Source organism: Sycon ciliatum, chromosome 2, assembly GCF_964019385.1.
Source record: "Sycon ciliatum chromosome 2, ocSycCili1.1, whole genome shotgun sequence".
Lineage (NCBI taxonomy): Eukaryota > Metazoa > Porifera > Calcarea > Leucosolenida > Sycettidae > Sycon > Sycon ciliatum.
Genome location: NC_088644.1, coordinates 13,208,544 through 13,230,970, shown reverse-complemented (window position 1 = coordinate 13,230,970; position 22,427 = coordinate 13,208,544). Strand labels below are relative to the sequence as shown.

Below are 22,427 nucleotides of genomic sequence, written 5' to 3'. Positions count from 1 at the left end.
AAGCATGTTGTTCACAGCTTACACCACCATCACACAGTATGCAAGAAATTAGCAAATTGTCCGTTAAAAGGAAAGGGGAGAGCGGAGACAAGCTGAGGCCAAACCAAAAAAGAAACCTGAAATGTTGCGCTAGATTGCTCAACACAAGCCACCACAAATCTCTAATGCTACACCTAACTCTCGCACTAAGTAAAGGATAATGATGTTGCCAAATCTTAAAAGGCATAGTCCAAGGTGGGAGAGGGAAGTATTGGAAATATTCAACTGAAATTTCTAACGTAAGCACTCAAGATCCCAGAGACCGGTAGTATGTGTAGGGGACTTGGAAACTGTGAACATCAAGGAAACCCACTTCTCGAAAGAGCAGGGCAAAATCATCGTAACAGAACAATAATTAGGAGGACGGCAGGGTCAAGGCAATCTGCGAGGTTCATCAGATTGGAAGTCGACAGAAAATCTTTGAATCTCCACACATGGTGATAATCGTAGGGAAATCAAGAAAGCCAAAAAATCGCATTTGATACAAATAGTGAAATAGTTTAAAAAGGTGAAAATTGAACAGCTATGAGGATGCACCTGCTTTTAAATACCTAGAGCAACTCAGGGCAGGTGCGGTCCTCCTGGCTTGCGTCGCTTTCCGGAGAGCTTGGCTCTCCAGCTGCTCGACGAGCCGCTTTCTCTGCCTTCGGTGAGCATGCTGTGATCCTCAACGTTACTTGCAGGTCTTTGGTTAGAAGGTGGTGTTGGTGATGTTGTGGGCTCTTCAACCTGAACCACACGACATGCCATGGATACAATCAGTTACAGAACTTACATTATAATGGCAGTGCAGCCAAGCTTGTGAGTAACGACCCCCAGGCATAACAACACTCCGCAAATAACGGCACCTCTCCAGACCTATTAACACTATGTGACGGCATACTTTAATTAATTAACCTCACAAACAACAGCACCTTCAACATGCCCGATCAAGGGTCACTATTCGCAAGGTTGACCGCTCATAAATAATAATCATAATTATTATGATACTCGCTAAAGACACCAGTACCACTCCAGTGCTCAATCTCTCAGACAGGGCCAAACTATACTTATTCTGCATGACGTGTACAAGCCAACACAACTATGCACAGACCAGCATGTGAAGCTGTGACAAGCACAGTGTAGTTGAGAATCCAGCAACTAGTCCCTAATTTATATAGAAACTAACTGTACGTGGCCATCTAGGCTAGGACAAGTACAACAGGAAGGCAAAAAGTAGCCCATAGCCACTTCTGGCTAGGCGGCAGGTGTTCGAGATCTCTTGTTTCAATAAGCTTGATTTGCGAACCGTGCCAGTGCTCCTCTCCTCTCCTCGTCTCCTTTGCCGCCCAAACTGTCACCCAATCCCAGATAGGCTTTCTCAGGGTGGAAATATCTTTGAACAAGCAGAATTTAACCCCTCGTGTTTGCAGGACCAACATTCACAACCAGTTTGCCAACTGGGCACCAGCAGTACAGTACATACATGTTAAAAACCAACCATTGTCACGGTAAAGACACAGAGATATATCTCGCAGCACTTACCCTGACATCTGACGAGCTTAAAGCGCGTCTCTGCGATGACGGCGAGCCAGATGAACGTACGCTAACATTGCCTAAAAAGCCATAACACATCGAAAACATTCACAACGGTGAACTCGGAGCCTAAGAAGTATGAGCTGGGAAGTGCATGGGCATATTGCATAGACTAAATCGGAAAAGGCCAAAATTCCACACAGGGTATGCTCCAGGCTGTCACTCCAGCACACCAGCACTGCAAGTACAAATGCAAGTACAAGTAGTCATTGTCTTGATGGAATATTACGGTATTCGCGAGTTCACCTGGAGGTGAGCCAGCGGAGACACGGGATTAGCAAACATAAAATGACCCATTTTCGTATAGATCGTGGAGTCTGGACTGTGGGCTGGTGGTGGTGGTGGTGGATCATGTACACTTTAGCACCACATAGTAAAGCATTAGGAATGATGAGGCTGCAGAGCAGTGCACTTGATGCCTCCTCAGTAAGCTGGTGCAGCACAAGCCGCAGAAGAAGCCAAGTTTGGTAAGAGATGCTATCAACATCTAAACCTGCTTGCCGGCGACTTACCTGAGCTTGCCCTCTTTGCAGAGTTGCTACCTTCCATGATGGGCATCAGGGTCTGTGCCTGCCCAAGGTGGTTTCCCTTTGTATTCGCAGGTACTGAAGAGGACACATGCGAGGCGCCACTTGACAACTGGCCTTGCTGCTGCTGCTGCTGCTGCTGCTGCTGTGCCAGTGCTGAGCGACGTGCAGTCTCCGGCGAGAGGTCAGAGCTCTTGGAGCGCTGAGAGACGTGTTCCATCTCCTCTGTATTGTGGCGCGACATGTACACACACAAACACAGGCAAACAGGTCAGTTCATTAAGACTACTACTAGCAAAAGAAAATCTTTCACAAAAGAAATTATACTGACATTCTGTGTCCACAGCATGAGTCTTTACAATCATGAATGGGGTGCCATGGATAGGAAAGCTAGCTTAGTAAGTGCTGCGGCGCTTCAACTTACGGATTCGCTCTTCTTCCATTTCGACAATCTACAAAGATAAGATACGACAGATAGAAACGGTAATCACACACTGTCATCCTGATTGTTGTCTAACTCACAATACACATTCATTATGTGCAGCAATCATGCTGGATGTGTAATGGATGTGTAATGGATGTGTAATGGATGTGTAATGGATGTGTAATGGATGTGTAATGGATGTGTAATGGATGTGATCTTCAGTTGTGAAGGCCACTCGGCTCAGCAACACGGCAAGTCATGTGAGAGTTTTCACTGGAAGACTGTCACAACTCCCCACATGAAACAATCATACATGAATAAACTTCTTGCCTGACTGTCACAAAAGACATGACAGAAATGTGTTTATGTGGGACAGTGCAATTGCCAAGCGGAGTTTTTGCGAATTATGGTGCAATGAGCTACCATTGCAAACACAGAAGAATTATGCAGAGCACAGTGCCAGCCAATGTACATGTACCACAATAATTCAACTATGAATGATCACTTACCTCCGCCATTACTTCACGCAAGTCGCGAACAAAGTTCTTTTTTGTCTCTTCCTTCTCTCCATTGACTGTCAGCATCACCTGTAACATGACAACAGATGAAGCAGCTGCTAAGCCAGGGTGCCTATTTTTTAAAAGGTGCTGCGTTCCGTGTGTCACGGTACTGGCAGTGCAGACTTCCAGCCACACGTACAGTGTGTACACTGCATGCAGGATTCTCCTGTACACTGCATGCAGCATTCTCCTGCTGCTGCTCCTAACAATCTATAGCACCATGCATACTCGATTCCAGCCCAAACGGTAATGATTCTACTAATGATTCACCCTTACCTTGCCCTCAAAGTTGGTCATTATCTGTACGCCCCGCTTGTAGTCTGAAGCACAGAGGCGAAGCACAGAGGCGAAGCATAAACATGAAAACCAGTTTCATGCCCTGCCCAAAAAGCATACACGTACATGTAGTGCAGTATAGATCCTTGAGAATACTGTTGAACAGGGTTTCGAAGATAGCCTGCTGTAGAACAGGTAAGCTTGAGTAGCTTCACGGGAAGTATTATTTTGCCGTCCGACAAAAAAGGTAGTCACAGTCTCCGCTGGTAATGGCTGCACTATCATAGATTAATTGTAGAGCACTGTTCAGTGGCCTGAAGCGAATGACCTTACTTCACGTATTGTAGGCGGCAGTGATTGTTTTCCTCCGACTTTTTCCCTTTTCAACTCCCTGCAAACTACTGGATATGGCAGGTGATTTGTTTGCACATGCTTTGCTGCTTACATTGGTTGCTGAATTCCTGAACCTTCATTCCCAGCAACGGCAGTGAGTTCTTGTACATGTACGTCCAGCCGTTGTTCTTCTTCGGCGCGTACTTTGCAATCTGGAAGACATGATCAGTAGCCACACACACACACACACGCACACACGCACACGCACACACACACACACACACACACACACACACACACACACACACACACACACACACACACGCACACACACACATTGTACATTTATATCGGGCGTGTTTTATCACATGCTCCTGCACTGTGACAGTCATAATAATTCACCCTACTAAGTTTACAGTGCAGTCAGAAGTCTGTCCGAAGCGACCGCACTATGCATGATACACAGAAACTTGGTGAGTGTAATTGCTCTGGTAGACCATTACCCCATGTACTGAACCCACAGCTGTCTTCAATTTTGATACTAGACACAGAGGAATGCATGCCCCGCACTGAAAATGTCAGACTTGAAGTTCGCTAGCTGCAAACTGTGCAGTGCTACTCTCGGCTTACCAGCAACATGTCGTTGAACAGGAAGAGGAAGCGCGAGTGCTGGTTGGGGGCTTGCTTCTTATCCTTATCCAGAACCTCAATCATCCTGGCCACGTGCACAAGTTGTCGGTGTGGCTGCGACAGCCGCTGTTGCAATCAAGTCAGGAAACACAACACAAACACAATAACAATGAAATGGTTGTTATTGCTTGGTATCGCAATGGAGTCCATCATTACTTAGGCAGCAGGAAAGATCTCACCCCCCCCCCCAAACAATCTCTTGAATGGCTTATTTCCAGAGTCGACGTGACGTTCAGAGGAAAACGAATTAAATGAACATAGGCCTACATGTACATAATTCTATCTGTGTGTTCTATCTGTGCATATCATGCCCAGATGTGCTGGTATAATGCACACGTTGTGTGCGCAAACTGCATTCTGCTTACGGGGCTTTGGCCGCGGCCAGTGATGGTCTTCTCCAGAGACAGGACTTGCTGTACGTGGTCCTTGGAGGTCTTAAACTCTCGCTGTAGTTAGAGGACACAACAGCCGAACAGAACAACGGGAATGAGACATGTATGCTTAAGGCCCTGCATGTCTGCAACACCGGGTGAGACTCCATACTCTCGGTGTGGCAACGGTGAAAACATCACGACTGACTATGACACCCACCGCACTGAGGCCATGAGGCATCATTGCTCGGAACAGATCTCCACCGGGTCTTGAAACATACAGCCGGCAACACCGTGGTAGTAAGTACACTGCACCTAAGTTCATTCACACAAATTCCGACATCGACAAGCGCGGTGACGACTGTACACAACAGCACACGCTCTGCTGGACTGCTTACCAATCATTTCTGCTTAGGAAACAAATTCAAACGATTTCAGTTCAAAGTTTGTCATCAAGGTGAGCATGCGCTCTCAAACAATGAAGAGACACATGAAATGATGGTATTGCGACTTACTTCAGACACGTCTTCATAGATGGCATCCAGAAAGTCGCGGCGGATGTCTTCTCCATTGTTGATGCCTGAGCAAAAAAAAAAGGATACACAGCCATTGAAAGAAGATGAAGAGAGAAGAGTGCAGGTCAGGCGCCAGTTGTGATCCCCTTTTCAATGAGATGCCGTCTGACTCGGTATACCCCGACCGTGACAGGTTAATCACATTCCGAATATGCTACGTCCAGTGCATGGCCAGGTCGTGGCACTGCAATGCTGCAACATTTTACAGTAAGCATTGCGAGTAACGACACTCTACCTGCCACGAGAAAGTTGTTGTTAACTGTGAGTTGTCGGTGCTAAGTTCGTGAGGTTGAAGGTATGCAGTCAAATGATTACTTGTGGGTCTGACGGTAGAGTCACTATTTGTGAGTTGTTATAACTGAGGCTGCTATTGGAGAGCGGTTGACTGTATGGGTGCATAACACCAGTGTTTAGACAACTGGCATTTGTGCACCTGTCATTTCACTATTAAAGGCACTTCCATCCACTGCAACGCCACCTCTGTGCACTACTACACAGGCGTCCGTCCATGCACTCCCTCAACTTGAACCTGCTACGTCACGCCGCGCCCCGTGCCGCCCGCGACTCACCTCTGTTATTGCGTACAAACTCTTCCTTGGTCATGTGCTGCTTGACGCTGCTGTTGTGCAGGTCCGTGTTCAGCATGATGGTGGAGAAGGCCAGAACAAACACAGTGTCGGCGCTCAGGTCATGCTCAGGGTTGCATTCCGCAAAACGATTGGCAAACACCTGTACGTGACATCAAAATCGGACATGTAAAGAGCAAAATGGTAAGAGAACCGTTGAAAAGAGCAGTTCAGAACGGCTGACAAACTGAAACTGATCATGGAACGCTGCCAGTGAAATCAGTTATGTGAACTGTTCGTGCACAAAGTACAGTATGCGAGCTGTAGGGATTCAAGAGTGCTTACAACCGAAAAACGACGATCGCTGTGCTCAAATCATGCTCACTGATGTACAGGCGTCATTGGTAAGCAGGTTAGAGGCTTACCTGAAGTATTCTTTCAATCTTCTGTGCCTCACCCTGTAGTGGACAGTTCAGCACAACACCAGTGAACACACGCATACAGGTGCATACACGTATGTACACGTATGAACCGAGTTAGAATCAAAGACCTGGTAAGCCCATTCACTCACACATGAAATGGATTGGCATGAAGGTTGTCCCGAGGAAAGTCATGTGAGGTCAACAGGCTTTTAAATAAATGGTGCAGTTGACTAATACTGAGGTGCCCTTAGCTGGAAAGTGGCACCGTGTACTACCGACAGTACTGTGTGCGCGCGTGCATGTGCGTGTGTGTGTGTGCGTGTGAGTGCATATCTGGACATGTGCGAGAGAGTATGTGTGTGTGTATTCATATAACAGTTATTTATATAGATACCAGACTCGAGTCTTACCGGAAGACGGAAAGTTGAGAGGAATTTACGCAAGGCCATCGTGAATGCCTCTGACTGAAGATTAAATTGATTTACAAAATCTCTGCACAAACGCCAAGAGCCATAGCAAACACAAGCAGGTGATTATAGTACCCATCACGGAGTTGACCTACCAGACGCAATGTACTACATGTACATGATCAATCACCTTCCAAGCATTCCAATGTCAGCTGTAGAACCATACATGAAATTAAGTTGATCAAGAAAATAGCAATAAAGAGTCCACAACCCACTCGCTATGCCAATGCGTGTATGTTTGTGTGCACATGTGTGTGTGTGTGTGTGGTGTGTGTGTGTGTGCGCGTGTGTGTGTGTGCGTGTGTGTGCGTGTATGTGGGTGTGTGCGTGTGTGTGGGTGTGGGTGTGGGTGCGCGTGTGTATGTGTGCACATGTGCGTATGTGTGTGTGTGTGCATGTGTGTGTGTGTGTGTGTGTGTGGGTGTGTGTGCGCGCACGCGTGTGTGTGGGGGGGGGGGGTGCGCGTGTGTGTGGGTGCGTGTGTGCGCGTGTGTGTGTGTGGGTGCATGTGTGTGTGTGTGTGTGCGCGCGCGCGCGCGTGTGTGTGTGTGTGTGTGTGTGTGTGTGTGTGTGTGTGTGTGTGTGTGTGTGTGTGTGTGTGTGGTGAATGGTGTAATCCCAGCACAAGTTGCTATGTCCAACATAGCTGTTCGCTATCATCGCTTCCGCGATGGGCAGGTCTGAGGTCTGAGGTGTGTGTGCATGTGCGTATGTGTAGGTGTGTGTGTGTGTGTGTGTGTGTGTGTGTGTGTGTGTGTGTGTGTGTGTGTGTGCGTGTTCGAGTTGGGGATGTGTGTGTGTGTGCGTGTGGTCACGGTGGTCACTTACAACAGCACTGCCTGATTGAAGCCACTTTGAAGATTTCCCAGGTATTCACCGATCATCTGGCGACTCAGACCACCCTGCTTCTTCAGGAACACAGCAACAGACTTGGTGTCATCCTGCAGAAGACCTTTCCCAATGAGATACTGGATCCCTTTGCTCGGCTTTCTGTTGATACGGATACACACACATGATATACAAAAGCCAGTGAACACACAAATCCACATGCATGGGTACACATTTAGATGAAGCCATTGCAGCTCTGCCACAGGCTACTGAAAGCTTCAGTCTGTATTCTCGATGTAACCAATCATCTACACTGGCATAGTATGTTCTTTTCGACTACGCTGATCCACCAGCCCCAACCGACTGTCCAGGCTCCCGAATACTCAGCACGCCAGCAATCACAAGTTTTCTTCAGCATGCAACACTGAGTCTTCTCCGGCAGCCAGTCCAACCTACCTGTTAAAGTGAGTGATGCCGATGCGGAGCTGCCTCTGTCGCTTCAACTTCGAATCGCTCGGCTTGACTGCAAAAGACGCCCGTCGCATGACCTCAAACTGGCCGCCAGTGTCAATGCCAGGAGACGGGCTCGCCGACGATGCAATAGACACAGGAGACACGGCACCACTATGAACGCCGTTAGCCGATGTCTTGTCCTCGCCACTGCTGTTTCCAGGTGAGGAGCGTGTATTGATTGAGGATGTCTCGGAGTTCATTCCGCCGTCCGGACCACCCATAGATACATCCGTGGAGAGCTGTTCCGGTTCTGGCATGACCACTACGATCTCCGACATTCCCACCATGGAATCCATAGACTCCCCATTGCTCATGGTACCAGCAGACATCGCTGGTGATATAGCTGTGCGCTGTACAGGCCGATGCATGGATTTGGACTCGCTGATCCAGCGGTGCTGCTTCGGTGACAACCCACTCTGCTTGAGCTGTTCCATGGTCGGCGGTGTTGAGTACAGTCGGCTAGCACGCATCTGGCGATGATGAGCATGCCTTCGCTTCAGCGCATGCTCGCGGAATGCCCGCTGTATCGTACGCGCCGCCCTCTGTGTCCTCAGGTTGCCGCCGTAGCGCCTGCAAATATCCACCACCGCCCGTTCACTGCGTTTCTGTTCCATGTCCGGAGAGAGAACGTACTCCGGCCCGTCAGTCGAGTGGGATCTTGTATCGTTAATGCTACTCGAGCTGGGACGACGCTGAGAGAAGCTGTCATCCCTACTGCGACTCTTACTGCCAGAGCGAGAGCGTACATCCGATGTGGACGTGGCCAGTGTGGTTGAACTAACACCCATCGACGCCGTACCACTGTCAGTTTCGCTGAACGAGCCGAAAGAGGTAGTGCGCGACGTCGGCAGGTTTGCACCTGGTAATGATGCTGCCTTGTCGGAAATGTGACCGCTCGCCGACTGACTTCGCGAGAGACCTTGCTGTGACGACGTCGATGTCCCCAGCTGCTGTTGCTGCACTGCCAATTCGCCACTGCTGCGGCGCTGCAAGTTATTGTAGGCCTGCACTGATTGAGAATGGGCAGGGACGGAGCGTACTTTCAGTGGTCGACCTGCCGGATGGCCATTCCTGGAGTAAACACACAGTGATACAATGATAAACACCGTGATACACTGTCTAGTTCTGTAGCATGTATACCGGAATGCAGCCATGCAACAGACTCTTACTGACAAGAAACGCTACCCTTTACTATCCGTGTACAGCTCGTGTGAAGCTCCCCAGAGAGTAGTGTGTTTCAGTGCGCTACGACAGGACATACATTGCCATATTGCGGGCATCTGCTATTGACCCGCCACTGATGTCACTGATTGATAATCATGACTGTATGAAGCCAATGAGCAGGGTGTCATACAGGCATCTCCCCCAAGAAGCTTTCATCACACCCACATATGCCATTCACATTGATCAAGTATCCTACAAATTTGTAATACTCTGCTTTAAGGCGTCGTTGTCTTGCCGGCAATGGAAGATGATGACTCCCTTTGGCCACGTCATGAGTGTACTCTCCCCTGCTGGCAGCAACATTTCCGCTGAATTCATCTTTCAGAATGTAAGAGATGATTTACTTCCTCCCCCCGGCATACACTGTATTACGAGATACTAGTATCAGCATGTAGTTCCACCCCCGACACTGAGTCAGGGTCACACAGCCCCCCCCCCCCACACACACAGACGTATATTCCGCAGAAAACATGACAGGCTATATTACAGAACACATTGTGTGTGTGTTTGGTGAAATAAGCAGGGGCAGCCCGACAACCATAACAGGACCGGAATGAAGCATCAGCGAAACAAAGCAAAACATTGGCACCGTGAAAACTGCCCCGCCATTGGGGTCTTCCGTATCAGGAGTAAATACAGCAACAAAGGCCGAGTCAATACAGCAACAAAGGCCGAGTCAGTACAGCAACAAAGGCCGAGTCAATACAGCAACAAAGGCCGAGTCAATACAGCAACAAAGGCCGAGTCAATACAGCAACAAAGGCCGAGTCAATACTCAACACTTCTACTATACCCTAGCCCTAACATGCTGTTTGTTTACCCTGCATGGTAGTAGCATGCACTCACTTGCAATGTAGACAGAACCACAGTTACAGCACGTTACGTTCCACTTCCACGGGCAAGAAGCGTCTGCGATACTAAAACTTTTCAAGAATCTTGGCTCCGTCACAATACATCTTCAAATTGCACCTCGGGTCAAACCTCCCGGCAGCCTCGTTCGCACAGTCCAGAATCTTGCCGACATAGGTGCAGCGCCCATAGTCCAACTTCGAACCTCTTGCAGACCCGTAATAGACGCAATAGACCAGTTTCAAAACATACAGTAGCAGACAGCCTCCCGTGTTGCACAGAAACTGAGGACGAAACCTACCACCAAACTGACGGCACTCATGCAGTGTGGCATCTGAGCTTCCATTTAACCTAGACATGACTGGTCTAAACTTGCTACGTGCAGCGCCTGACGGGCATGCCCTGTTGCAACTGCCTGCACAACTGACTAAGCGAGGAAGCCATGAAGGAAGCTATCGGCAAGCTTTGCGGATGACAGGCACAATTCCTCCAGGACACCAAACTGTTCAGAGGAGCTCACGCTTTCACTGATTATTTACATGGAACTAGAACATCGTGAAAAGCGTATTGTGGTAACTACCGTATTTCCTCGATTAATAGACCCGGGCTTTTGTTTTTTGAAGAGGGTTGGACCCCCGGTCTCTTATTTGGGCATGGTCCATTATTTGAGCACGGTCCACTATATTTTCATTGGCACATCGCTGGAAATGGTGGATTTTTTAACACGTCATAATATAGAAGTTCTATAATAATGACGTATTAAAAATTTCCAGCGATGTGCCGATGAAAATAATGGACCGTGCTCAAATAATGAAAGAAAGCACTAGCCACTACAAAAATTGTAGTTGCACAACCTAAAATCGCGTCCTTTTTTGATCCACCACGTGCTTTCTTAGTGCGCATGCGCAAAAGCGATGAACTCAAATAAGAGACCGGGTCTCTTATTCGGGCATGGTCTACGATTTTTCCGAGAGGCCTCTAGGAGGGTCTACTATTTGAGCATGGTCTATTATTCGAGCATGGTCCATTAATCGAGGAAATACGGTAATAGCAACCCACCTCGGTATGCTGTTTACGAAACAATAAACACAACCGACTTCCAACACACCAATTATTATTATTATTATGACGCTCGTCTCAAAAATTCATGAAATCGACAAGAAGCATTCGCTACTTTCCCTTCCTAGCACCCCTGAATACACGTGATACATGTCGTGGTGTCTACCCTCAATGCAACTGGCCTGCATATGTACAACATGATTGTACAACAACCATCTCCAACCTAACCAACTAAACAGCTGCATAAAGTAGTTAGATAGGCTCCCACTGCACTGTCTGCAGCCCAGGCAGCAACCATCAGCTTTCATGTATGGGACCATCACTTCAGTCAAATGACGGTAGCCTGGAAGTGGAAAGGCCAGAGTTCAGCAAGCAAATCCGTGAAGCCTGACCAGTTGACACCATTTTTACTGAGTATTGTCCACCACACTACATATTTCACAACGTTTTGCATTGACAAACAACCACGTGCACAGCCGGGCCCCGTGACATCGACATTTTTCGTCATTCTTGGGTCACAGGCGCTGAGTATGCACAGAGAATCACAGATAGTGAGCGGAAAACTACGTAAAAGACGTCAACATTATCGACGCTTTGCACTTTTAGTCTCACCATTCCATCGACTTTCTTTGAGCAACGGACAGGCACTGGGACAATGGTCTCTCCCTGCGTGGCTTCAACGCTGCCACAGCACTGCGACTCTGTACACCAACCAAGCCCTGGCCACTTGCAAGCAGAGCTGCCGTTGCAGGACTCCGAACCAGGGGCGAGTTGGGCGGCAGAGCATACTGGAAACAAGCCCTGGACGGCGGAGCTTGACCAGCAGCAGCAGCAGCAGATGCCGCCACTAACATACTGGGTGGCAACGAGTTCACTCCACATCTTCTCCCTCGTCTCTCCGCTGACGACGGTGGAGGCATACCCTCACCAACCATTTGCTCCTGTGACTGGGTCGATCGCCGCTGCTACTGCACTGCACAGCAGTGGGTGACAAAAATATTGACCAACACCAGCAGTTGCCACCCCTCACACTGGCCACAGCTCATTAGCACCGTGTTCCAGGTAGAAGGGCTACTGACTCCCGTGGGATCCCAAGTGTTACTTGATGTCCAGTCGACTCCAGGTGGACACGTCCCTGTCCAAAACACGCACACCTAAGCTGGCGAACCGATTACGCCGCTGTCACCAGCCGCTACAAAATAATCGACTTCAGTGCAGGACTTCACGACAACATTCGCGCCCACCTCGACTCGCAAATTACAGAAATGAATCCTAGCTGCTCGCTCCAGCTCGACCTATGCATAATTATGGTCAAAGCCGCTCGCCTACACCTGACGTGAAGACCATTGGCAATCAGAGATGTTTGGTGCTGCCAGCACGGCAGCAGCAGACATGCTTCCTACAACCTTCTTCGACGAGATGAATATGAATGCGGATGAGGTCCTAGCACAAGCAGCCCGGGGAATACATGACATGAGTAGAACCAGTTCGACTACGCCATTGGGAGTCTTTCTTGCTAGCTTCGCGGACGGAAATCGTCCTGAGCGGATGCCGGTCGTCGAGTGATGGACACTGCGCAAAAAGCAACTATGACAGGAGTACGTGCCAGCTACGTAACTGGTTCGTCGAAACAACTGGCGCGTAGTGGGAGGTAGGTTTACAGGGTCCATCGTCGCGGCAATACTCGAAACAATAATCGCCTATGACTAGTATGAGTTACAACACAACCACGCAGGAACACAATCATAGATATCAGTGTGTCTGGTTTTAGCTCGCTGAACGCCACGCTTCTAGTCGACGGAATCTAGCAAGCTCGTTCAGCCGCTCGTTTCCTCGCCGACTGGGCTCGCCCAGGCTACTACTACGCTGCGCGACACATCGCTAGTAGTAGCTCGTCTATATAAAAGCAGAGCGTTCCCTTGCTTGCACCACACCATCGCGTTACGGTAGTAGCTAGCCCAGACGAAAACAACAATATTTCTTAGCAAAGGCTTTGATCGTCACTGACCGACTGGCGACAGGGTCAAGCCTCCACCACCTTCCCACCTGTACCTTGCCTAAGACCAAGGAAAACTCGCTTGATATTAGCACCGATTGACTGCGACACAGTGGTAATAATATCGACTTACCTGGCTTCAGGGCTCCGAGGAGGAGGGAGACCATGTTGCAACTCGGCTATAATTCCGTTCAAGCGCAGCACCTCGGCTTTCAATTCCTCAACTTGTCGCTCCAGCTGCTTCTCATACTTGTCCTGCTGTAGAACTGCGCTCCGAAGCTCGTCTAGCTGCGTCAGTATCAACTCGCTGTTACTCTCCGCCATTGCTAACGTCGCCGTAGCGCAAAGCGCCGAACGCTAAAAGGTCCACTGCAGTGTAGCGGCTATGTGTCGGACGGTAACGACAGCGACGGGCACTACGCCAGGTTGTGTTTTCGTGTACGCACCTTGCACGAATCGCACCCCTTATGTAATTAATTTTACTACTTGAAAGAGGCCAATACAAGTCGATACTTAAGTCCTGTGCTACAGCAGTGCAGGCAAGTAACGAAGTAAGTAAGGCGTTTTACGCCGTTTATACTACAGTTTAGTTAAGGCTATTGCCAGACTCGGTAGCTCCGTACCTCTGTCGCTTCAGGAAGGGGCACAGAGTAAAAAACAGACTAGCCTCTACAGGCTCTAGGCTGACTAGCGCCGTTACGGGACAAGCGCTGTAACTACCTGCAGACGAACTGCTACTTGTAGTAGTCGGCTAGCGTTCCAAGACGCATTCCGAAACAAGTTCAGAAAGAGCCCTAAATCAATCAACAAAAATTCCTCCCTACCACTACCACAGTACCAGGTCATCAGGAACAAAAGCGACGATTGTACCGTACTGGGTCCGTAGATCTGAGCTGCAAGTACCAGCCGAGGGCAGATGAGCGCATGAAAAGCGCGATAAGTACTGTACTCAGTATACGAAAACGGTGTTTGTTCTTTTGACGTCCGTATGGAAAGACTCGTGTAGAAAATCGACCGAGGTACTCGCGCCGTCGCGGATGCACGGACACGTCCGCACTTCTTTGTATAAAATAATTATTTACCTATCAACACGTGTTTCCCGTTGACAGGATCTAGGTAGACTAGGATCTAGGAAGACGCTAGCATGCATCATCTACAGTGGTGGCCAAAAGTTTTGACCCACCCCATGGAATCGTCAGTACAGCTCAGCCTGGCTCCTAAACACGCCGTTTTTTACTTCTTTGAGGCCAAAGCCGATTGAAACTTGGCTGAAGGACACTAAAATTTGCAAGAATCCGTTGTCAACTGAGATTTGTGATGGATCACCATACATTTGGGTGGGTCAAAACTTATGGCCACGTGACCAAATTTTGCTCTACCGTACCGACTGGCCGTACGGTTTCAAAAAAGTTGTCAGGCTGATGCACGTGCCGGGAAAGTTGAAAATCAACACTTGACTTCTCACTTTGAGAGTTTGCGATATCAAACTTGATTATTTTGACGACGGAGATGGTATTTTCAGCCAGGATAGTGAACCGAGGTCAGATTAGTAAGGATGTGAGGGAAATGGTCGTGAAGCTGAGTGTTGACGGTCTCTTTTGGCGTGGTATCGCTCCTCTGTTGGATTTGAGTAATCCTACGATACGTAGAATTGTCAGGAAACAAAAATTGACTACATTTCACCTCGATCAGACCGACCAAGAGAGACCAGTGCAAGACAAGATCGCCACCATATCATGAAGTCAATGGAGAATCGCCTCAAATCCGTCACTGCCTGCGAGCTGAGATGGTGAGCGACGGTGATAACGCGATTTCTGTGCGTTCTGTGAGACGCAAGTTGCAGAGAGCAGGCCTACGTGGCTGTATGGCCATCAAATGGCCCTTCATCAGTGCTGTGAATAAGGCAAAACGCCTTAAATTTGTATAGACGCACAAGGACTGGAGCAGTGATGACTGGTGGTAATTTCTGTGGACTGATGAGTCTAAAATCAACCTCAAGGGCTCTGGTGATGCAGTTTACGTCAGGAGGTGGACAGGATAGGCTCTGGCTGGCACATGCACCCGCAAAACTGTGAAGCGCCGCGACGGCAATATCAATGTATGGGAACCATGGCCAGCAACGGCGTAGCGCGCATTTGCCGGGTGATGGATACGATGAATGCGGACCAGTTCCTCGCATCATCCGAAAACATGATGTTGCTGAGCATGATGCAGCTTGTGGGTGGTGTCTTATGGCCGCTAACGCTCCGCAAACAGAACGGAGGCGCGGCGGACGGTGAACGGCATCACCGTCCTGACATGGCCCCTGCAGCCACCTGACCTCAATCCAACTGAGAATCTCTGCAAAATTGCTGGGCTGAAGCAGCACGATGTTGAAATCACCCCCAGAAACCAGTATGAGCTGTGGCGAGTGTGCCGGGAGGCATAGAAGTTGATTTCTCCTCACGAGCGCAAGAAGATCGTCGATTCAATGCGGCAGTGTATGCAAGCGATCATCAAGACCAAGGGAGGGGTTACAAAGTGGTGGATGTATCTGGAATAGGCCGGGACTGACTTCTAGACTTTAGCTTAGTTGAATACTTTTTAGAAATCACACTATTCCGTGTATCCTGTTGGCGGTTTATGATAGTGCGGGCGTTGGCCATAAGTTTTGACCCGCCTTTTACATATACTTGACCACAGTAGTCCCCAGATGACTCCGTCTTTCAGCATTTTTCATTTCTACTTCACTATTCAGCCTGATTCAGAGGTCCTCGACCAAAAATTTAGTAGCTTACAGCCCAAACCTTCAGAATTCGAGAAATCTGCATGGTGGGTCAAAACTTTTGACCACCACTGTAGCTCTCGGGCTTGCACTGCAAAAGTGCAAGCCAGCGTAGTATGGCTGCGTGTGTCACGTCAGTCAAGTCTGCATCTGGTTGTTTGGGAGCTAGCTGTTTACAGTTTCTGTCCTGCATGCCTGAGCAGCTGGAGTTGAGTGGGCTGAGTGGATCATCGCAAACACCCAGTCAACTCTCGATGAACTATGTTACTTCATGAAGGCACAAACTCAGTCAAAGTCAAACTGTCAAATACCATGAATACTGAGTACACAAAGCTCCACAGCCGGCATAGGACCCGGCATACTCCATAGTCCATACACCAAGGACAGGACAGGTACTGAGCCTCTGAGGTGCAGTCAGTAGACAATAGATCTACACTACACTGACTAGAGTCATATTCATTAAATTTTAGTAGACCTCCACCTACAAAACGTACTGCATGCCGGCCTCTGACTGGGTCTGGTGACTACGCGGCGACTACAGACTTACACAGTTACCATGGTTACAGTATACTGAGACAACTAACTAAATAGTAACTTGGTCTTGAGTGGGTGTCACATCTTAGAAACATGCACCAGTCTGCTCCAGCTATATCATGTAACTAACTAATACTTACTTACTTTTCAGTTCACCCCAGCAACAACAAGAATAGGGTGTTACGTTTTCTTACTCTTAGTACTCCCTTGTGCCATTGTTCCAGCAGATGCTGCAGGTGTCGCTGACCTGCACAGTTTGTACGAGTACTTGTAGATTTATGCAGTGCGTGTCTATGTTCCGGCCCGTCCGTCGATTCTGCCCATCCTAAGATGGGCAGGTGCCCATCTTAGGATGGGTTGAGGGGGTGCCCATCCTAGGATGGGATAGGTTCGATTGATGGAGATCCGGTTTTTTCGTTTTCCCGCCGAAAACGTGCTTTTATAAATTTATAAACGTGGTTTATATTATACTTTTTTTTTCTTTCTTTTTTGGGAGGGTGGATCAGAAGTACAGTAGACATTACTAGTCCGGACGAGTCAGAGCGAGGGCGATTCACGGCTAGGCTTGGTCTGGAACGTAAACATTTTTCCGAAAGCAAGCTTCTTCTCCAAAATTCGAAATTTCCTTCCAAAAATGCCGTCGTCCTTGACCTCGAAGCTGAATGTTGTTAGGATAGAAAATTAGCGAAGATGTAGCCGACCCATTCTGGCGAGCCGTGTGCCCTCTGGATATGCAGTTGTTCGCCATGGTCAACAATCTTCTTCTCCTTCGTTCGTACTTTCACTTTCCTGACCACGAATACAAGCGGTACCCATGCTCAGGTTAGTGTTTATTTGTCTGTCTATGCACATACATGTACTACAATGTACTGTTCGTGCTGCAGGCACTGGCCGATCATGAAAATAGAGGAAGCAGCCAGCTTTCTTTGAATTCTCGTGCTTTCAACAAAAAATATGTACACGCTTTCCTTGGCTCCTCTTTCCCACCGCCACCATGCATGCACAATCGAGCTTGCTTGAATGCCCTGCAGTGCAGAATGCTCCCACCACCGCAACCGCCGCCACCACCACCAGCAGCAGCACCACCACCACCACTATGACCACCACCACCACCACCATGACCACCACCACCATCACCGTGACCACCACTATAGAAGCATTGTCGTGCACGGCACGTCTGCAAGAGAAATTAATAGTATGCCAGTGCTGTAATGCCCTGCAGTGCAGTGTGCTCCCGCCGCCACCACTATGGAAGCATTGTCACGCACTGTACATCGATCCACACGAGAACATATGCCAGTGACTTACTAGCACCTCCATGCTGCATGCGGACCATTTCGTGAAAATTATCGATAATGCTGGATAGCTCCTTAGTCTATGCAATAAAATAGTTGTTTTCTTCGCACAGTACCGTTGAAACAATATCCGGCCAGGTTTGTACCGAACATTTTTTCGAAAGGTAATTTCTCAAATGTTGCCTTGAGTACATTCTCAGCAACATAGCGGGCCAGTTTCAAATAATTGGACTGCAAACTTGCATCGCTGGTTGTTGCAGCTCCATCACAGGTCATATCACAGGAAATTGAGTCCAGCTCCACTTCTAGGTTGGGTGACACGTGATGGGCATCACTTCCTGCATGCTGGTGCATGTGACTCAAGAGCTCTGGCTGGCAAGCAGTTTTAGACTGCAGGTGCAATACAAGATTTTTCTGCGATGTGCTATGCATTGTGCATTGCATTTCTCGAGAGACACTTCACGCTATGTGAAAAAAAGAATTTCGCTCGATGTGGTATTGTGCATCGTGCAGTGAAACTTTCCCACAAAACTGGACTCAAAGCACCTTATAGCTGTGGTTTACAGCAAAGATTTTCCTATTTGCGACTCTTGGTTTAATGGCTGCAGTAGCATGCATGTGCCTGGTGATAGTGTTGCAATGGATCATAGTGAGGGTGTAGCAGTACTTGTGCACTGATAGTTGGTAATGGCATGAGTACATAACCAAGAGTGGGCAACTCGATGATCCCTCTGCCCACGGCAGAAAGTTTCATCACTTCGGTTTTTGTGGGCCATTGGGCTCACTAATACCATCATGCATAGCCAGAGATCAAAACTTGTACATCACAGCTACGGTAGTTGAAGCAGAACAATGAACTGTGGATCCATGCCTACTGAACCTGATGAAACACTCTATCTACATGGCACATGTAGAAATATATGCGCGCTTGCTCATAATCATTGGATTTCGAAGCCGATCGTACCTTATGTTAGGTGTTGCACATTCTTAGCAGTTATGTAGTTTGATCATAACGTTACGATAGATTATCAATACTGGTGGAAACGTTATGCTGGTTGCATATTTTGTACCCGGTGTGCCATGACCAGGCATGCTAATTCATCGGATATTAGCAAGTTTGCCTGGCTGCTGGGTGTTGTATCTTAGCTTCGCTGTACTACAACTTTGTTTTGCTGCAATCTTTTCACGTGTTTTGCAGGATTGTAGCCAGGTTGAATACCATTATCATGAGCGAAGGTCTCTGAGAACCCATGTCTGAAAGCTGGTCATGTTGGCCCAACGATGACTTTCATTGCCTGTATCCGCCGCCTTCATACTGGAATGAACTGGAACATGTTCCCTCTCTGTTTCTCATGTGGAAGGACGGAACAGATTGTTTGTCTGTCTCTGTGGATCACCAAAGGCTGAACAGTACGGTTGGAAGAATATTGGATCTCACGAAGTGACTGAATCTGAAGCCGCTGATATGCATCTGCACAGCGCTTTCTTTCTGAGATTTGCTTCAAGGCAGGTTATTGTGTACAATTTTGTCCACAGTATTCCTATATTTGCCAAACGTATTTCTCTGATAGTATTGTGACTACACACTCGCAATGATCTCTCCATCATCAGTCTTTCGCAATGATGTGGCTCACTGATGACAGCATGCATAGCCATAGATCAAATGAGCAGCTAAGGTAGTTGAAGCAGAAGAATGGATCAATGCATCCTGAACCTGGTGTACTGCCTATATGCACTCTCAGTAGTATTTGTAACGTGTTAACTATGAAGTATCAACATTGCTTCTCTTCGATGTGGGTGGTGTGAGTGATGTCAGATGGTCTGTACTGCCATGGCCGATGGTGTTCACTGGAAGATGTTGGGTTGGGCCATTGTGCCCTCTTGCAATATGCTGTTGCAGCCTGAAGGCAATGAAAAAGTTCGAATGCTGATCTGCTTTCAAGCGTAGAATGTCACATTATGTGCATTACATATTTGCATGATTATGTTTTGTACTGGAGTGTGAATGTGCGGCAAGGGCATGCACATGTAAGTATATCGCACTGCAAACAGCCTAAGAGTTCACGTGGTATGTGATAAGTACACTTTTGGAAAGTGCGTGCACAGTCGAATCATGTAATGTTAAAACAGCCTTCGTGCTCCTCCCTGAATGGCTGCACAAGTAGAAATCTCCGTCTTCCTTTGCTTCTTTTTGCTTGAGCTGGCATGGTGGTCGTAGAGTTGGAAATTGTCAAGTATGATAACAATCGTTGTTTGGTCTGGAGACAAGAATGCATTTGGATATTTGTCCCAGGACTGCATGGCTTCCCAAACTGCATGTTGAATGCCATAAATGATTATTGTTCGGTTCAAGAAAGGACTCGTGGGTTTGTCTGGCTATTGTGAGCTCTCGCTAGTCCATTTCCATAGCACTTGCTCTGGATTCACTCGCTGGAATATTCTCCAGTATAGAACAAGAAGTTTAGAAAACCTACTGGTGATATTAGTACCGGTATGTTAAACTAGTTTCTCCGCACTGTACCGCAGTTTTTGTTATCACACACATGTGGGTTATATAGTTTATCTACAATCCAGCATGATGTTCTTCCAAGAACGCCCCCGACCTAGGCCCTCGGAACGACGTTCTTGGGTGTGCAACATCACGTATAGTTCTAAATCGTAGAATTTAGCGAAGGATTTTAGTGATCACGGTTCCAAATGCATGTCATTGCACTCCACCTTTGGGATTAATTAAGAGCTGCATGCATGCCAAAGCTTGTCATAAAAAAAGAGCAGACTTTAATAGGCATCTTGTACGCATGATTTCTAAAATGTAACATCCCTGCCGAAGAGTGTTCTTCCATACTACAGTAGAGTCAAGCGTCCAAGAACGTTGTGTCCAAGAGGTTAGCCTGGGGTGTTCTTATTTTTCAGCCATCCGGCTGCGCTCTTATAGCATGTTCTTAGAAACAATCATGTTAGGATCATAATGATGTATCCCAAAAGCTGCCGGAAAACCAACACCGCCATTCTTAACTTTAGGCGGTGGCGTTCTTAGCATTTCAGGCTGGACATTCTTGGGCAACACATTCTTCGGCGCCTGACTCTACTGTCTGTAGTACTGTACATGAAATACAGCTACTACAACTGTAGTAATATAGAATGCCGATTATCCGAATGATTGATTGTCCGAACTGCTCAGTCTGCATGGCAGCAGGCTGTCATCAACATGCATCCCATGATAATTTCGAGGAGCTGGAGTGTGTGCCGAAAAGAATGAGAAATAAAAGTATGCATGAGGAAATGAGTATGTTTTAGATGAGTGTTTTCCCACGCCCTTATCCGAACATACATGCACTCGATCGCCATAACCACTGGAGGTGACTCCATTCAAAGAGTGCAGACCATCAGAGCTCTTAATATACTTTAAAGCAAAGCAAACACGACACACACAGCTTCAGAACATGAGGGAGTATGATATGGGTATGTCACAAGTACTCCCAGGTCCCGAAGCTTTCGTCTCAACAAAGGATCATAATCGACGACTTGTAATGAACTACATTTCGGCGGTATTATACCGTACTTGTTTACATTCAATTTAGGAATGAGTTTAAAGCATGAGAACTATCCACAGCAGACATTCTCACTGTTCGGAGTTGCCAAAAAAGTGGTGCATGTACAAATCAGGGATGGGTACAATACCAACATCTGAGGTGAGTCTATCAGGAAAGTGAATGTCGTCCACTCTATAAAATGGGGTCCCTCAAGAAAGATGTGATTTTGCAGCCATGGACGTTTCCAGCCAGGTGACTGTATATACAGTGATCTAAGTTATGCAAAGCTTGACATGAATGATTGGCTGGACACGTCGAAGAGAAGGAAGAGAGAAGCAGACCAACCTTACACCAGCTGAGTGTAGTGGCCCAAAACAACAAACTAATTCTGTGTGGCCTTAGAGGAGCTGGGCAAGATGTGTACAGTGAATTAAACAATACAGTAAACGTGGGAGAAGAAGTGACAAGACTGAGTATGATACACTGTGCCAGCACAGTGCACATACTAGTGCAACTGTAGGTCACTCGATTGTAGATACACAGAGCGCATTCTACATCATACAAAACATGTTGAGCTAGGCAGTGGCTGGCATTTACCGACATGCCAATGCGCGGCTTGAGCAAATATTACAAGCCTCGGAACACCCATACGCCATTTTAGAGACAGAACAAGGCGATGAGTAAGCACCAAAGGATTATATGAATAGCAGCCAGGCAATAATTCAGGCCACTGCTGCTAATCAAGGACTAGTTACTAGTACTAGTATGTTGTCAGTGTACCCTGAAACGATGCAATCACAGCGAACGTGATACATGCACATCATGTTGCCTGGTTCTTGGTTAAAAGTTGTATCTTCAATGCTTGAGGTTTGTTGGGTCCCTCCAGCTTCTCAGAGTCCTGCACAAAAAAGATAAAAGCAAGTGCAGGTAGAATAATAGCAAGCTCACATAAAACCTCTTCGTCTTGCTAACGAATTTCATGATTAAATCCACAGCTTGGGAACGAG

At 47.6% G+C, this 22,427-nt stretch overlaps 1 protein-coding gene and 1 long non-coding RNA gene across 3 annotated transcripts; one reads left to right on the top strand and one right to left on the bottom strand.

The window, feature by feature from the left end:
* Positions 1–39: 39 nt before the first annotated feature.
* Positions 40–14,152, bottom strand: LOC135808801 (IQ motif and SEC7 domain-containing protein 2-like). Of its 2 annotated transcripts, none has more exons than XM_065322027.1 (16): positions 13,428–14,152; positions 8,110–9,237; positions 7,654–7,815; positions 6,769–6,850; positions 6,362–6,394; positions 5,940–6,099; positions 5,311–5,375; positions 4,790–4,870; positions 4,365–4,490; positions 3,847–3,946; positions 3,402–3,445; positions 3,075–3,152; positions 2,566–2,593; positions 2,127–2,366; positions 1,564–1,634; positions 40–768 (listed from the first exon to the last, which is right to left on the bottom strand). In XM_065322027.1, exons 1-16 carry the CDS (start codon positions 13,616–13,618, stop codon positions 601–603), a joined length of 2,757 nt encoding a protein of 918 aa, XP_065178099.1. In that variant the 5' UTR covers positions 13,619–14,152; the 3' UTR covers positions 40–600. The 2 variants fall into 2 exon arrangements, with proteins under 2 accessions (XP_065178099.1, XP_065178098.1); XM_065322026.1 differs by lacking the exon at positions 13,428–14,152 and adding an exon at positions 11,911–13,174.
* A 3,013-nt stretch (positions 14,153–17,165) lies between these two features.
* LOC135810739 (uncharacterized) lies at positions 17,166–19,677 on the top strand. The gene is made up of 2 exons (XR_010552356.1): positions 17,166–17,414; positions 19,086–19,677. It is a non-coding gene; the product is annotated as an uncharacterized LOC135810739 (long non-coding RNA).
* The last annotated feature ends 2,750 nt before the right edge of the window (positions 19,678–22,427 follow it).